We start from the raw sequence: 18,213 nt of genomic DNA, 5'->3' as shown, positions 1-18,213 counted from the left end.
TTCATTCATGGAAGATTTTGTGAATGTGGTCACTGTGTTTATCTTCTAAGTAGAGCGTTATCGTTGCATTAGCGCCACCTGGTGGCAGTCTGTTATGTTCGAGTGACAAAATAAGCCGAGCTAACCTGAAGTGAGATAAACAGTCCTGATAACTGAGCAGAAACAGTACATAGCGGTGAGAGTGCTGTGATTCTAGCATGCAGCTTGGTGTTATTTCTTTTCTGCGCTGTTTTTTTGTGAGAAATATTCAGTGAGCTCCTAATCTGGGGTAGTTTGTGTTCCCTCATTAGCCCTGTAGAGTTCAGCATTTTCCACTGTGGCCCCCAAAGCTGCTGGTAAATGGGCTCCACAGAGGAAACAGCAGATAACAGATAGCGGCATGTTTAGCTGGGTGCGTTTAGCGGCGTGTGAGTTTTTCCGTTTGTGTGTGTTCCTGTAAGTGTGCGTGTAATGGAAAGAAGAGGAATGTTTCAGCTTAAGGAGAGAGATTTAAAGTAATAAGGAAAGGGGACAGAATGGAAAATATTTCTGTGTGTGTGTGTATGTGTGTGTATGTGTATGTGTGTGTGTGTGTGTGGCCCCACATGAAGGCCTGTGTGCTGTTGCAATGCTAATTGGTAGGATATAAGCTTCCATTACTTTTTAGCAACTTCAGCAACCTAAGTTAGCTTTTTATTCCCCATTTTCTTATTTCAATTTTCCGTTCCACCTTAAATGGTGCAGCACTTACATTATGTTACATTATGTAATGTTATGTTAGAGCCGCAAAACAGGAAACCTGCTTCAGCTACAGTGGATCTGTTTCTGTTCTCCTTCATATTTACTGCTGTTGTTCAGAACCAGAACACTAATTATTGACCAAAGGGTCCATATCATTACTGTAATCAATCATAGCCAACTATCCACACGGCTGAGCGACAGTAACAGAGAACAGACGTACTGTGACTCTGTACAAGAGTGAGAAAAATAGCATTTATTAATATAAAGTACAGAAAAGCTGCTCATTTCATTTCATACACTTCATTAGTTATTTTGCATTTAAATAGTATACAAATAAATAATTTCTCTGTAAGCAGAAAAGAGCAATGTTTACAAACGCGACCGCTGACCCTCATGTGTCTTCAACTGACCCCAAAACCACAGTCTACATTCCACTGTCCAGCTTTTAGGTTCCCTTTCCAACCTCCGCTTCCAGAATCTAGTAAAAAAAGGAATTCAGATCCACATTCTGGTTCCAGTTCATGTAGTAAATGGATCCAGTTCCATGCTCTGATTTCAGGATGCAGTTCTAATACCAAGATCCAGTTCCATGTGGTGATTCTAGTACCAGGTCCAGGATCCAGTTCCATTCTGCCATTCCAGGATCCAGTCGAATGCTCCAGTTTCGTTCTTTGATTCCAGGATCCAGTTTCTCTTTTCTGAATCCAGCATCCAGGTTATGTTTTCTCGTATTAATTTTACTTCCACGCTGTTTTTTGTGAGAAATATTCAGCAAATTCCTAATCTTCTCTCTTTTAAAATTCCAGGATCCAATTTCTCTTTTTCAGGATCCAATTCCATGATCCCATTTCAGGATCAAGTTCATTGCTCCAATTTTAGGAGCCAGTTTCATGCCCCCTTTTCAGAATCTAGTCTCATGCTTCCATTCCAGGATCCAGTTCCGTGCTCCCGTACCAGGATCCAGTTCCATGCTCTGATTCCAAAACCCAGTTCTACGAGCCATGTTCAGCTTCTTAATCTCAATCTCAGTCAAATATTAATAATTAATATCTGGTGCTGGTCTGGAAGCAGCTCTCGGAGATACACTCAGAGTACACAGTGTCCTCCAGAGATTCCCGTCCATTGTTTATTACTTCCGTAAACACCATTATTAAAGCTGTTTTTCACACATAAACAATGCCTTGTAATGACAGGTTTCACAGTACATTAACGCGATAGTTAGAAATCAGATGTACACAGTTTAACCCATTTACCCCAAATGTAGTGAGTCAGCCAAGCCTGCATCTTTTGTTTTGCTCTGGAGCTTCGAGGCTAATATGGCTAACAAGTAATGGGAGCTTATTCCACAAAACTTTATCCTGAAAGAGTCAATTTCCGTTCAGTTTTATTTCTATACTGCTTTTCACAGTTGAAACTGTTACAAAGCAGCTATTTTATTTTGTGAGCTGAGAAACTTTCTTACAGTAAATTAAGCAACAGGTTACTCGCTACAGTTTCCACTACTTGTTAGCTACATTAGCCGTGTAGCTCCAGCGCTAACTTCTGACACCAACTATGTTTTGGCTGATCAACTGCAGTTGGAGTAAGGGGGGAGGGGTACATTTGATTTTAAACTATATCTCAGCACTATTGCCGCTCCTGCCCACCAGTTTGGGTTATAATGTACAGTTATGTCCAAGAGAAGAACAACAAACACACACAAGCACACAAACAGAAGTGGCCTCAGGTGGGTCCAGCGTCCGGCTGCAGTAGCCTCGGCTCTATTTGAGCTTCGTGCCATCCTATCAGGCCTTTGGGTGTCGGAGTGTCCGCTCAGACCAAGATGGGCAGGAAGTGTGTGGCCGTGTTCTTTCTGCGTGTTTTCCTGCCCCTCAGCGGCCGGCCGTTAGTGTTCAACCCCACGAACATGGACCTCCGGCGGTTCTTCCACTGCGCGGACGAGTAGGTGTTGTAGCCGTTCTCCTCGATGCGCTCTTTCAGTCTGCAGTTCTTTCCGTATTCCCTCTGGAACATAAACACATACAGAGTGAGAAACATTCTGCAACGGGAATTTTATTACTATAGCTACAAATCAGTCTGTACGTTCTGGACATACAACCAACTATCAGCAAAATACTTATATTTGGTAGATTTGCTTGAAATGGAAAAATGTGAGGTGGCCTGCTGGTTATTTATAGCGCTAGCTCTATGTAAAGTGTAGCTATATTAAGGCCAGAAACATACGCAACGGAAATTCACCAACATAAATGACAGCGTTTAGCCAACATATTGCAAACGCTCAGCCCTTCTGTACAAACTCACTGCGCATTCTTACTTTACTGTGGCAGTTAAAACGCTCAGTACTGTAGGGGGCGCTAGAGGACAAACCAGGGAGGTGGACAGTAGAGAGTGAGCTTCTTTGCCTCTACCTGGAATAGAAAGACGATAATGGATCATATTTTTTATGTTTATGTAAGCCGTCTTTGCGTGAGATTCAGCTCCTCGTCTGCTGTGGCAGTTTAGAAAGCACGCTGGCAGTATGAGACCACTTGGTCAGGTTTGGCTGTCGTCATAGCGCCCCCTGCTGTGTCGCTCAGAATGCAGCTCATGCTTGTATTGCATTATGAAATGCGTTGGGACACATTTGTGAATGCAACTACATGTAAAAACCGGCTGCATAACTCTGAAAAAGCATCTGCATTTGTGTACTTGCATTGAGTATGTTTCTGGTCGAACACTTCGTCATCAAAGGTAATGTTTTTAGCTATATAGTTAGCTAGCTACCTGACGAATGGAATTAACCTCAAATAATCCACTAAGAACGCAAATTTAACTTCACTCACATTCAGCCAATGCTTTCACAATAAAAGCATAATTCCACTGTTAGATGTAGGTTTACTTAATTTAACTGGACCCTAAAATATTTAATAAACACCACATATTTATACTACTACAAAAATAGTAATAATTATTAGTAGTAGAAAAAGAAGAAGTTGTGGTTTGTGGCGCTGATAAACAGTGAATAAGATGCGCTTAAATGACTATATATGTTAAAATTTCTACTTGGGAAAAATATGGGACCCTTCTTTTCCCCTAAATTTTTTAACCGGCCCTGCTTGGAAGGACCACCCAGCTATTAGCCCCCAGGTAATTTGAGTCTGACACCTCACTCTTAGAAACACTGACAAAGAAGACAGCAATGTGTCTTAGCTTAGACCAAGCTTAGACCTTTAGTGTTGCTAGTGCCATCAATCAAGGTCAAATGTCCTCGCAAGTTTTTAAAGATGTTAAAAAGATCATTTTTGCTGCTTTTGAAAAGTTTACATACATTTATTGTGCTTTTCTATGAGAAAAAACAAATAAGTATGTAAAGTTAGAGTTAGGGCAAGATCCAGTATCACTGCAGTCAGTGTAAGACCTCAGAAGTACAGTAATACATCACTGTGTGTGTGTGTGCGTGTGTGTGTGTGTGTGTGTGTGTGTGTGTGTGTGTGTGTGTGTGTGTTAATAACACTCACCGCTCCATACACTTCCCCTTTCTCGCTGATGGCAAGATAGTAATTACTTCTGAGCCCCCGAATGGCTACCACCCCCACATCCACAGACGTGATCTCCAGAATACCTACAACACACACACACACACGCACACACACACGCACACACACACACTGCATTAGTCCTGCACTCCAGGCCTGCACAGTCCACTGCAGCCTCCAGATGTCAGAGGTCTTTATTTCAGCTCTGAAAGCTAGCAGAACATGAAGGAACCCTGTGGGTTACAGCAGAGAACAGTGAGAACCGTGTCTGTCTGCAGATCAATGCATTAGTATTGCTCTTTGGCATGACCTTTGGCCTCCAGAAGCCTTTAAGTCAGGTTTTAGTCCATCATCTCACTTCCCAAACACACATGGACACTGTACCTCACTCCATGTCACCTTCAGATCAAAGCATTACTACACCTTCAGTGCATGTGTGAGTGTGTGTGTGTGTGTGTGTGTGTGTGTGTGTGTGTGTGTGTGTGTGGGTTGGGTTGCAGGTATCAGATGAAACAGTAAATCTATCTGTCCTTCAGTAAACAGTGGCAGAATGAAAGGATGAAGAGAAGGAAGAAAAGAAGAATGGCAGCATGACAGAGAGAAGGATTAGAGGAACATCAGTGAGCAGTGATCAAAGAGAGAGAGAGAGAGATAGAGAGAGAACTGAATGACGAACGCCCACACCACACGGACACTAACCACAATGAACCCCACACACACACACGCTTTTGTTTTTATACACTGTTAGGACATTTACATGGTCACATTACATATATGTATGTAACGGGAATATGTAAATGGAATGTATAAATATGTATATATGTATGTAATAATAACCCATCCATTATATATTACACTTTTAAATGCTTATAAGCATCAATAATGTCAAATATACACAGTAGCTATATGTAATAATAAATGTAAATATCTTTGTATATAGTATGTACTGTCTATAAAGTATGTATAGAATACTGTATGTACAGTCTCAATATGTCATAACAGTATATCCTCTCTGTATTACACACATGTAAGTGTCTAAATCTAATAACAGTATTAAGCCTAATCCTAAACCTAACCCAGAGAATTCTGTTGATGCTGTAGGTTAAAACTGTTCCTCTGGTTTTTCTACAATCAGAATATTTTTTTCCCATAAATGTACAAAAGACAAACACACGTTTTCACGTGCGCCGCAGTAATCGCAGGATTTGAGTTGACGCGCATGTTTGACCGCACATAAAGCCATATGGATCATTATCCGCACCCAAAATATCCAAACACGCACACTCAGAAGCATGCGTCTGATCTCAGGTAGTGGCTTTGAAGTTTTCTCTCACTTCTGACTGAAAACAAGCACAAACTGTACAGAGCAAAGCCAGTTACTGTACAGCCCTGCATGACGCTAAATCTGTAATTCACCACAGGATCCCTCAGGGCCTTCTGGGCTTTCAGAGGAGATTTCTGTGAAATCAAAAAACATGTCTGCAATCTGTAGTTCATTTTTATTTTATATTACTATATTTAATATTTTATTTAAATTAAATAATATTATTTCTTGTTGTATTAAAAGTAATGTAGCAGGCCAATACTCTTATTTCAGTTTGGAAAGCTTTAGGTTGGAAACAAAAATGTGCAAATCTTGAGAAGCAAAACAGGAAACTGTCCAATCAGGATTGTTTTGTCTGTGGTAAGTCAAGCGAGCTCTCCCATTGGTTAGGACAGGGGTAGGCAACATGGCTCCAGAGCCATATGCGGCTCTTCTACTAGCTGTAGTCTTTATCTTCACCAACTTCACTAATTCACCAACTTTTGACCCTGAAGGTTGGCGTCCAGACTGCTGGTCAGATAGCACTGCAGCAATGCAGACAACAATCTCACCTAGCTAATAGCTAACAAAAAGGCAAAGACTTACTAGCATTTATAATCACTCCAGCTGGTTTGCTGATAATCTGCAACGAAAACTCTCAAACACTAAAAAGTCTCAAAGCTGAAGTCAGTTACTCACTCACCAGAAGCGACTTCAGCCTTGAACGTCGAGAGACATTTTACAAGAAAATATTCTACTTTTGTGGAAAAGTTTCCTGCTGGAGATGCGAGAAAATCAGCTATAGCTGAGCTGAAGCTTAAAGCAGAGTAAAGTAAGTCTGTGTTCGTGTTTATATTATGTCTTTTAGCCTATACTAGTACATTAGCACATACTGAGACACATTTTCAGTGAAGATGGTAAAATGGACATAAAATGTTGTGGCTCCCAAGGTGGTTTGATTTGTGTTGAAAGGACAACATGGCTCTTCTTAACGTTTGGGTTGCGACCCCTGAGTTAGGACTTCATGAGCCGAACTGAAGGCCTTACACATTAGATTAACCACCAACATAATTAGGCAGTGAACTCGGCCACTCACATTTTGGTTTACAATGGGACCAATTCCGTGAGAAGTCACTCTAGTTCTTCTGGAGGTTCTAGATACATCACTGTCTGTGAATATGAGCCATAGTCTAAGCAGTGTTCCAGTTAGTCGTTAGAAATGGAAAACAGTGGCGGCAGCTCTATGTCAGGACTCGTTAGTGAAACTGATACAAGCTCAAATATACATTAAAGTCTGTTACGAGCTTCAAATGAAACATATGGAGTATGTTTTACTTCAAAAAAGATTTTAACAGACAAAAATGCTCATGAGAATCACAGTTAGTTCATCACTAACATACTACTTGAGTCCCATAGGGGTGGTAGCAGAAATTAGCACTATCTTGACTGTGTTTTGACATTTATGCCGTGAACTGAAAGTCCTGCTCTGCTAGTCATGGTTTACCACTGTTTTCAACACACTGAACACAAAAAACTTACATGTGTGATACAGAGAGAGAGAGAGAGAGAGAGAGAGAGAGAGAGAGACAGTGAAAAGTTGTGTTTATCGTGTTAATCTTTGCGGCTGATGCAGAATTCCCGAAAATTTAAACGCTCTTTATTTGTCGGGGAAATTAACATTTTCTCCATTTGCTGTGTGTGTATGTGTCTGACTCGCTATGCTCTGTTAGCTGTGAGTAAATGTGGCGTGGATGAACTCACACTTTGCCTTGTTATGTGTATGTGCATGTCAGCCACACTTTTTCCATAAAGCTCTGCCAAAACTTCACCGCATTTTACAGCCAAGGCGATGATGTGCTATTTTGAGGGGAAAACAAAAGGAACAGTCGTAGTTTACAGAGCAGAGTGATGTGTATTTTGGGTTTTCAGATGCGTCAGGATAAGCGAGAAGTGCTTTGTGTTCATCATTGCATGTGACTGAGCGTTAATTATACTTTGTTACTTCAGCCAGTCCTTGTAAACATGACAGATTCTGCTGTGGTGACCTTAATTTTGCAGCACTCTCTACAACACGCCAGAATGCCCTGTTTATCCACTCCAAACCCCTTTCATCTATCCTAAATGCCTTTAAATTCACTTTAATCTCACTACACCCTTCCTTAATCGCCTTTATATCCACCCCAAACTCCCTACACTTGGGTCTAAGGCACTTTATATCCATCCTAAACTACATATATCACTTCTAAATCCCTTTATACCAACCCTAAATCACCTACACCCAGCCTAAACCTGTATACCCAGTCGAAAGTCCTTTATATCCACTCTAAACTTCCTATACTTGGCCTGAAGCATTTACACCCACTATATAACCAGTCTTAATGCCTTTATAACCACCTTAAACCCCCTACATTTGGTCCTAATGCCCCTTAAATCCATCCTAAACCACATACACCTGGGCAAAATGCCGACTATATCCACTCTAAAAGCCTTAAATCTGGTTATTTACCCTTTATATCCACCCAAAACTATCAACACACAACCTAAGTGCCCTTCAGATGCACTTAAAACTCCCTATACCTGGCCTAAAGCCTTTAATAACTACCCAAAGCTCCCTGTACCCAGCCTAAAGCCAGCCCAATGACCTTTATATCTACCTTAAACCCTCTACACCCAGCCTGTACGCCCATTATCCCCATCTAAAACCTCCTACACCCAGCCTAAAGCCCTTTATGTCTACCCTAGACTGCCCGGCCTTGGGCCACATAAAGCACATTTTATAAACTGACAAAATTCTGCCCCCCACTCCTTACCCAAAACACAAACAGAGGACCACAGCCCCCAATTTGAAAATGGCTGCCTTATATCCTAAACACCCTACACCCTGCCTAAATGCCCTATAAATACCCTTTGGTTGATGCCTTAAAATGCTGCCTATGTAGACGGGGGAGATAATGAGACTTGTCATTGAAATACTATCAAATCCAGGCTTGCCTACAACATCAGAAACCGTCAGATAGGGCTAAACCACATTTAAGTGTTCAACAGTTTTATCCTCCAGAAAACATGCCCACTGTAAAATTACCCAAAAGGCCTTGGTGGGGCATGCACGTGGGACAGTTTTGCAATGGAATCCCCATAAAATCTGCGGGTGTCTGCGGCTGTGGTGTCTGACGCCAGATCCCACCAAAGATCAACAGCCCACCAGGCAACTCCCAGGATGCTAAACGCTCTCAGATCCCTGAGGAGCAGCTCTATACAAGACCAGATACAGCGCACATAATCATCCACTCGCACATCACTGCCGCACCAATCACAGACTCCAACACTTCCACACCTACCTGGAGCTGTGTGCAGCGAGGGTCTCGCTAGTCCTGCAAATTATATCGAACTACGGCTTAATTGAATGCTAATAGTCTAAAGACAGTTAGCCCCAGTTTTCCACATTACACTGTCAGTAGGGATCCTTCACTTCTTTTGGGACTTTTTAATGGAGAGAACTCGCTGTACTTGGGAATCTTGTGATGATTAGCCGTCCCACACTCTCGGATAAGGTTCAAAGGTGACTGGGCCTTTTCCATAGCTGCCCAAGACAAATTATTCTTCTGTTTTTCATAAAGGAATCCTTCACAAAAGACACTTTTAAGTCAAATTTAGAAGCCTATTTGTTCTCTCAGGCCTCTGGGTCCATTTAAAGACTGTGATTTTAATCTGTGCTCTTTTGTTTTTATTTGATCTGTTTTTATCTGCATGCTGTTTTCCTTGTTGAAGTTATTGGTGGTTATTTTTAGTACATTTTATCATATAGCATGTTGGCCGACACTCACCATTTAACTATTCTACATAGATAAAGGTGACTTGACATTGACAGGGTTGCCAGATTGGGGCGTTTCATGCCAAATTGGGTGGAGTTTGTTTGGACTAGGCGGGGAAAAGTGTTTTGGTGGGTGGACAGCATTTGGACTGATTTAACATGATTTTGGTGTGTATATACACACACAGATATTTTTTAAACCACTAATGCTTCTGGGTCGGGTGGTGGTGCCAGAGCCTATCCCAGTGCTCATTGGACAGAAGGCAGGACAGATCCTTAGTCCATCACAGGGCAGACACACAGACATATACATTCACTCCTAGGGGGAAATTAAGCGTGTCCAATTTGCCTGACTGCATGTCTTTGGACTGTGGGAGGAAACCCACACAGAGAGAACATGCAGACTCCACACAGAATCCTGGTCGCCCGGCCGGGGAACTGAACCCAGGCCCTTCTTGCTGTGAGACGACAGCGCAACCCATTAATGAAAGGCGCTAATAATGCAGCTGAAATATGAACAGAATAGAGGAGGCAGTGAGAAGGCCGCAGCCATCTGCATCATGGCGATCTCAAGGTTCACTTAGCTGACTGTACACATATAAAAATGATGATTCTTCAACGGTTCCGTAATAAAGAAAATGTTCTATAGAGAACCATGAACACTCAAAGAAGCCTTTGCATGATTAAAGGGTTCTTTGCACAATCAAGCGTTCTTCAGATTGATGGAGAATGTGCTGTAGATGGTTTTATATCATGCAAAGGGTTCTTTGAGTGTTCATGGTTCTATATAGACCCATTTTTTTACTCAAGAACCCTTGAAGAACCATCATTTGGACCAGCATGCATTCCAAGGTGGTTTATGCTGGTCCAGTGCTGGTCTAGTGCTGGTAAGCTGGTAACCCAGCATGGTTATGTTGGCGTACATAACACTACATTTGCTGGTTTTGCTGGTGACCAGACATGCTGGTGTTTCTAGCAGTGCCGTGACCTGTTTGGCAGAGACTAATACGTTTTTTAAAAATTTAAAAAGTGCACATTATTGTTATTTTATGCCCACCAATTTATTACTGATGTCATGTTGTTTAAATGTGCATTTAGTATTGTGGTTGAAATACTGACCTTCGACTGTTTCTGACTTTTTTTTGGCAACCCTGAGTAGAACTTGAATCAATCTGCACTTTGGAGTAGCGTAAGTCATCTAATTCTGCTTTATCTATTCTTATTCAGCTCATCGGCTAATTATGAAGCTCATCCAGGTGTGTTGTCACGCTCCCAAGAGACCTGCCGCTGTTCTTCTAACTCAGAGTCCTTTTCAAATGCAACACACGTCTTTCAGAGCTGCTTCAAAGTCTCCAGTTGCTAACCCCATGTGTAGCCTGAGGACAGTAGCTTTAGCGCTATCTCTGTTCCCGTCCACACTGTGGTAACTTCGGCCCGCGAGGCTTAGCGCTTTTGTCCCCTCCGCTTCTTCACCCGCAACACGGCCGCCTTTGATGTGCCAACACTGATATTCAAAGGAAGCAGTCAGGAAACAGCAGCTACATCAAAGCCAACCTCTTCACCCTCGCATGTCCTGCATGTTAGCGTGCTAATGATTCATAACTTGCACACCAGCATTCTGAAATGTGTGCAAACTTAAAATAAACTGTACACAGTTACTGTCCCCCCTTCTTACCCCAGATGTAGTCCATCAGTCAAGACGTGTTTGGTGTCTGAAGTTTGCTTCTTCAGTTTTAGCGCTTTAGCTATGAGGCTAATGTAGGTGCGAAGGAAAATTTTTACCACACCAGTTAACATAGTACCTAAATAATCACTTTTATCATAATTATGCTGTTTTATAATCTACTTCAGGCCACCACATCCCAATATTGCTCATGCAGTCAGCTAGCTAACCTAGCTACTGTTTAGCTGAGAAGCTAGCAGCTGTTAGCAATGCTTTGAAAGTCTTCACATCAAACTGTTAGTTATTCAGTAATTCTAATAGACTTGGTTATGTAGTTTCTGACACCACAGATATAGTACTAAAGTACATTAGCACGCACGGCTAAAAACAGTAGCAGTAGCCACTCTGAGGCCTGAACTTTGGCCATAGAGTATTTCATACAGTCTGACTTGCTGTAAGGAGGGAGGGGGGGGGTTATTAAGAAGATTCTAAGGGCTTTGACGAGACAGGGCCCACAAAGAACATGAAAAAATGTTTTAAAAGATCAGCAAAAACAATATTCGCTCAATTTTCTGAGGTAAACCCTGCTGAAAAGAAAAAAAAACAGCACAGACCAGCTTTTCTATGCTGGTTTGTGCTTGTCTAGTGCTGGTTTAGCTGGTCACCCAGCATGGTCATGGCCATGCTGTTTTGCTGGTTATCGGTGGTTCTGTTTTTTCTAGCAGGGAAGGTGAGTTACAGCGATCGACTGGAGCTTATAATGTAAAGGACATTTATTCTGTAATGAGTGTGCTGTCAAATGGAAATGATGTTATGGAGCAGTCTAAACAGAACAAAGTTCTACTGCAAATAAGTCTCTGGACTCATGAAGCTATAACGAAGTAAAGAGTAAGGTTATGAAAATGTGCATGTGATGGGTGCTGTGATTGGAAATGAGGTAAGGCAAGGAGCCTGAGCTGTAAAAAGCAGCTTACATCTGAGCTTTCAGATCACCTAGCTTTGTCTGACAGAGGTGTAGATGTGCGCTGTCTCAGCGCTGTTATCAGAGCTGGCTCTGGCTTATCTATTTGACTGAAATAAACCCACTGTATCAGCAGACACAGACACTTCCTCTCTCACTGTGACAGCTGATAATACCTTTACTAACTGAGACAGCGCAATGATGTCTAGAGCCTCACAAACCGCAAGGATCATGGCTGTAGGTAAGGGCAGTAGGGTCACTACTAACACTTTACTGTAGGGGGAGTGTTCATAAGGCTACATGACACCTACATAAGCGTTCATAAAGGCTTTTTCCAGTAGGCATGTTCTGCTATAAAGGTTAATTTTGTCAACTTTGATTTTTTTCTGATATTGAGTTGTCCTGAGGCTTTTGTTTTGGGTGTAATTGCATAGCACACTGTAACAACTGGCTTTGTAGCTTCGTATATATGACAGTGACATAATGCTGATGATAAGCTCTCTGCCTACAAAAAAATTAGTCACCACCTTAAACACGCAAGGTGACTAATTTTTTTGTCCGGGGAGCTTGTAAATAAAGTCAACGCAGGTTCTTCAAACCAATTTCTGAAAGAGCACTCCGCAGGGAAGTGTTTTTCATTCACAAGCTGTGAAACATACCAGCGGTCCCTGTCCGTCAGATTGGTCTTTCGGCCACAATTCTGATGAGAATTTCCTGTAGGCTGTGATTTTTGCCACTGCTGGTCGACCCGTATGACCATACGCTTTAATACACCTGCAAATTCAGGTACTACCTTCACACTGCCGCCTTTGGCAGCCCAAATGCAGTCACTCCTTTTTGCCAATCATTAACATCTGCTTTGTGGCCCATTTTCCAATGAGACATTCACTGCACTATACCACCTTTTCTCAATCTATGAATCCCGTCGCTCACCCTGCAGGTATTTACAGCCTGATCATCCTTGTGCAGTGCTATCTGCAGGAGCCTGAAGTTACTACCACCTTAAACACACAAGGTGACAAGTTTTTGTCTGGGGAGCTTATCACGTAGCTTAAATCTTATAAATGGTTAAATGTGGTGAATGCCCATTGGAATTAGTGTTAATACAACTTGACGTGGGTCTATGTCAGTTGTCATGTAGGTGTCATTATGAACATTCACCTATATTAAAGTATACCCTACTGTGCAAAACCACCCTTTGTTGATTTTATTTCCAGTCAATATAGCTATTGATTACAAGATTGATTTTCCATGAGATGTTCTGAGAGAAGATACAGAGAAATTGGGGCTTTTAACAGCCACCTGGGAGACCTGGTAAACACCAAAACTGCCCCCCATCAGATAAACAGCACTTAAAGCTTTGATCTTTGAGAGAGAGGAGAAAATCAAGCTGCTTCAGATCTAAAAAACATCCACAGGTGTTTCTGTCCATCCTTCCACTGTGAGAAGACGACTCAGCGCTATGGGTCTGAAAGGATGTGTAGCTGTCAAGAAGAACCTCACTGAGAAAAGGAGACGGACACATTACACAAAGAAGCTGAACAATGGACTGACCACCCCAGAGTCCAGACCTCAACACCACTGAATGTGTTTGATTACTTCAGAAAACGATCAACCAGCTTCTAAGACTGAACTTTGGAGGTGTGTCTGCAGATTTCGTGAGTCTCCTGAAAAGAATGGAAGCTGGAATAAAGGGAAAGATGCTTATTAATGGCTCTTTTGACTGGAAATCAAATAAATGAAGAGTCTCTGACTTTTGCACAGTGCTGTATAAATAAGGCCTAGTTATTCAAAGTGTTTTGTCAGTCCCTCCAAATCGAACAAATGCTCAGACCTCCCCCAGAGCAAAACGCTGCACACGGACTGAGGAAACAGGAAGGCTCTTATCTACACATGGACACCATATGAGTAATGATGAAGCGTCTTCATTGTTAAACTTATTAGAGCAATACACACAAAAACAAAGCCTGCGCTTTACTGACTCTGATCAAGGTGCTCTACACAGCAGAGCCAAAAAGCCCCACAGGCCGTCTACATGCTCATATTCTGGTGTAGTTTGCACACAAAAGCCCTTGATCTTCTTGAGGTCTTCACACCAAGGGCACATTTTCTTTCTGCTCAGTAAGGAAACACTCAGGAGGAAACGTGTGGGCTAATTGTTCTCAGATTTTAGAAGTGTAAAGATGAAGACTGCTTTTATACCCGTAATGAAAACCATTACAGTCATTTCTGCTTAGGGCCAAACAGCCTTTAACTATACTCAGCAATACATACTGTTACTTCAGTGAAGCTGTGATCAATAAATAATTCTGAAAAAACATAAGTTTCCTAGCGTCTATTGGCCAGGAACTGAATTAGCTGGCTCTGTTCTTCTCTTTTCAGATCTTTTTGGTCTAAAATGAAATTCAAAATTATAGTAAAAAAAAAAACAAAGCAGTACAGAATGAACTTCCTGAACCCATACAAATTATAAAACAATTAAAATAATAAAAGGACTCAAATAATAAAACAAATAAGTAAATAAATGTAAAGAACTAACCTGAGAACTGAGTAAAAAGTAGATACTTTTTCTTGCTAAGTGTTAGCATTTGAACCTTTTTTGACCAACTCATCAAAATTATGCTTAAGTACATGAAATTGAAACCTGAACTAAGTGAGTATTTGGCCTTCCATCCCAATTATATTATACTGTCCTGTAATCTACCTCAGTCCACTGTATCATAATCCTGCTCCTGCAGTCAGCTAGCTAACCCAGCTACTGTTTAGCTGAGAATTTAGCAGCTGTTAGCAATGTTATGAATGTCCGCTAACCAGAGGCTGGGTAACCGAGATATCCATACACAGAGATAATATGGAACATCACAATACTTTTGGTTAAATTTACTCCAGGCCATTTCTGTCCACTAGCTGCGCAGATAGCAGCTGTTAGCGATGTTATAAAGTCAGCTAACCAGAGCTAACTAAGGTATCCGTATACAGCAATAGTATGAAACATCACAACACTTCAGATTTACTTCAGGCCACTGTTGCCAATCCTGCTCAGTCCACTAGCTAACCTGCACAGCTAGGTGCTGTTAGCAATGCTATGAGTCAGCTAAATCTGACACTGTCTGACCCAGATATCATTCCACAGCAAAAACAGTGATTAAACATTGTTTTAAGAGTGCGTCACTAGACAGTTCACCAAAGAGGACAAGCAGAGTGATTTAAGTAGGTAAAGTTGGGACCGTTAGCCAAAGCAGATTAGCGGTCCTTCTGCAACACACGCTAAACTCTACTACGTTTGAGTTGGAGCAGATGTGATGCAGAAACGACCCCCTGATGGCACATTTCAAGGTAGCTGAGATGTGACTTTCTCACAGGCCGGGTTCCGGCTACCGCATCTGGCCCGCGTCCATCCATGCTGGATGTGGTCCAGGTTCAAGATCTATCTGGGTAACTAGTTCCATTTACTCAGTTCAGTGTGTTTAAGTGCAATTTTAATGCCTTTGTACTTTCCTGGGTATTTTCAAATCCTTTTCTACTCAGGTGTGTTTGTGGGAAAAGGGCTCTTTCACTCAGTTCCACTTCAGTTCTTCACATTTAGCTCCCACTTCCTTGTTATCTTCCTGCTGTAGTTGTAAATAAATACCTAAATAAATAAAGGCTCTGCCAGACTATCAGATGGAGTTGCCAGCCGTATGTTAGCGCAGACAAAACACTGAAATGTGGAGTAAATGTGGGTTCAGTAGAGGAGCAGGGTTGGGAAACACTGGCCTAAGGCCACTGCAGGGTCCAGTTTCATGGTAAATTTAAATGAATCAGTTAAACACTGGAAAATATTGCCTAATACGTGTCTTTGTTTGGGTCTTTTTACCACTACAGTTGTAGTCTTATAGTAAATACTGAGGAACACACAGGGATGCTTTTACAGTGGCAGTTTACTGCATGTGTGACTGTGTAAACTATAGTAATTAACCTTGCATTGAAACATCATCATGATGACATTCATGAGCATTAGGTGTTTATTTTTCTATAATGATTTAATATTGCATAACGAGCATTTTGAGTTTGATATTTTGTAATAATGAGTGTTAAGAGTTTAATTCTGTATATTAATGAGCGTTATGAGTTTAATTCTCTATATTAATGAGCGTTATGAGTTTAATTCTTTATATTAATGAGCGTTATGAGTTTAATTCTTTATATTAATGAGCGTTATGAGTTTAATTCTCTATTTTAATGAGCGTTATGAGTTTAATCTTCATATTAATGAGCGTTATGAGTTTAATTCTCTATATTAATGAGCGTTATGAGTTTAATTCTCTATATTAATGAGCGTTATGAGTTTAATTCTTTATATTAATGACCATTATGAGTTTAATTCTCTATATTAATGAGCGTTATGAGTTTAATTCTTTATATTAATGAGCGTTATGAGTTTAATTCTCTATATTAATGAGCGTTATGAGTTTAATTCTGTATATTAATGAGCTTTATGAGTTTAATGCTGTATATTGATGAGCTTTATGAGTTTAATACTGTATATTAATGAGCTTTATGAGTTTGATGCTGTATATTAATGAGCTTTATGAGTTTAATGCTGTATATTAATGAGTGTTATGAGTTTAATTCTCTATATTATTAAACTTTATGAGTTTAATACTGTATATTAATGAGTGTTATGAGTTTAATACTGTATATGAATGAGCTTTGAGTTTAATTCTGTATATTAATGAGCGTTATGTGTTTATTGCTGTATTTATTACTGAGCGTTATGAGTTTAATGCTGTATATTAATGAGCGTTATGAGTTTAATGCTGTTTATTAATGAGCGTTATGAGTTTAATGCTGTATATTAATGAGCGTTATGAGTTTAATGCTGTATAATAATGAGCGTTATGAGTTTAATGCTGTATATTAATGAGCGTTATGAGTTTAATGCTGTATATTAATGAGCATTATGAGTTCAATTCTGTAAAATAATGAGCTTTATGAGTTTAATACCGTATATGAACGAGTAGCGTTACCACTACAGTTGTAGTCTTATAGTAAATACTGAGGAACACACAGGGATGCTTTTACAGTGGTAGCTCACTGCATGTGTGACTGTGTAAACTATAGTAATTAACCTTGCATTGAAACATCATCATGATGACATTCATGAGCATTAGGTGTTTATTTTTCTATAATTATGATTTTAATATTGCATAACGAGCATTTTGAGTTTGATATTTTGTAATAATGAGTGTTAAGAGTTTATACTGTATATTAATGAGTGTTATGAGTTTAATACTGTATATTAATGAGCTTTATGAGTTTAATTCTCTATATTATTAAACTTTATGAGTTTAATACTGTTTATTAATGAGCTTTATGAGTTTAATACTGTATATTAATGAGTGTTATGAGTTTAATACTGTATATTAATGAGCTTTATGAGTTTAATTCTCTATATTATTAAACTTTATGAGTTTAATACTGTATATTAATGAGTGTTATGAGTTTAAGCTGGAGTGATCAGCGCGTGCACGTTACTCACTGTGGGGGTCGTCGCTGCTGCGCGTGCCGTTCACTCTGCCGTTGGTGTCTATCCTGAGGAACATTCTCTGGTAGTTGAACAGTTTCCTGCGGCGCGTGTCTCCCTGTAGGTGTTCATAGCTGCGCGCGTGCCTCCGGTTTCCGCCGCCGCCGAGCGCCAGCGCGTCTCCCCCCGCCGCCGCGCACACGAACAGCAGCAGGAGCAGGAGCGCCGCGAGCGCGCGCAGGACGCAGCTACTCCGTGCGCATGCGGCCATGGCCGCGCGCCTCAGGGCGCAGGAGCATCGCCGGTTGAGAACGCACGAGCTTCAGGAACGTCCAGCCCGAGCTGCAGCGCTTCTGAACTGAATTGAAGTGAAGCGCAGTTACAGCTGCTTAAAGACCACCGCGCTCCCCCCAACAGCACCGCCGGAAACACTGCCCAGCACAACCACGCGCCCGCGCGCGCAGGGAGAGGGAGAGGGAGAGCTCTCCCGTTCTTTCCCTCTCTCTCTGTTTCTTCCCCTAACTCTCTCTCTCTCTCTCTCTCTCTCTCTCTCTCTCTCTCGCTCGCTCGCTCGCTCTCTCTCTGGTGGTTAGGTTACCTGTGTGGGGTGTTTGTAGGTTTGAGCCGGAACTCCAGTGTTTATCGGTAGGGCTTTGATACTGATGTGTGTGTGTGTGTGTGTGTGTGTGTGTGTGTGTGAGAGAGAGAGAGAGAGAGAGAGAGAGAGAGAGAGA

The 18,213-nt window shown here is 41.2% G+C and overlaps 1 protein-coding gene across 1 annotated transcript; it reads right to left on the bottom strand.

Moving 5' to 3' along the window:
* Positions 1-1,032: 1,032 nt before the first annotated feature.
* fgf10b (fibroblast growth factor 10b) lies at positions 1,033-17,750 on the bottom strand. The gene is made up of 3 exons (XM_036598168.1): positions 17,495-17,750; positions 4,218-4,321; positions 1,033-2,724 (listed from the first exon to the last, which is right to left on the bottom strand). The coding sequence occupies exons 1-3, from the start codon at positions 17,748-17,750 to the stop codon at positions 2,533-2,535; spliced, it is 552 nt and encodes a 183-aa protein (XP_036454061.1). The 3' UTR covers positions 1,033-2,532.
* Positions 17,751-18,213: the final 463 nt, after the last annotated feature.

Source organism: Colossoma macropomum, unplaced genomic scaffold (genome assembly GCF_904425465.1).
Source record: "Colossoma macropomum unplaced genomic scaffold, Colossoma_macropomum, whole genome shotgun sequence".
NCBI classification, from domain to species: domain Eukaryota; kingdom Metazoa; phylum Chordata; class Actinopteri; order Characiformes; family Serrasalmidae; genus Colossoma; species Colossoma macropomum.
The sequence above is the reverse complement of the archived record's forward strand: the minus strand, read 5'-3'. Positions and strand labels throughout refer to the sequence as shown.

What these genes read in the sequence shown, in the direction of transcription:
- fgf10b (XM_036598168.1), bottom strand. Translation starts at nt 17,750, where the DNA reads ATGGCCGCATGCGCACGGAGTAGCTGCGTCCTGCGCGCGCTCGCGGCG. An exon ending in CAGCAGCGACGACCCCCACA is followed by an intron (nt 4,322 to 17,494) that starts GTGAGTAACGTG and finishes TGTGTGTTGTAG; the next exon opens with GTATTCTGGAGATCACGTCT. An exon ending in AAGGGGAAGTGTATGGAGCG is followed by an intron (nt 2,725 to 4,217) that starts GTGAGTGTTATT and finishes TTTATGTTCCAG; the next exon opens with AGGGAATACGGAAAGAACTG.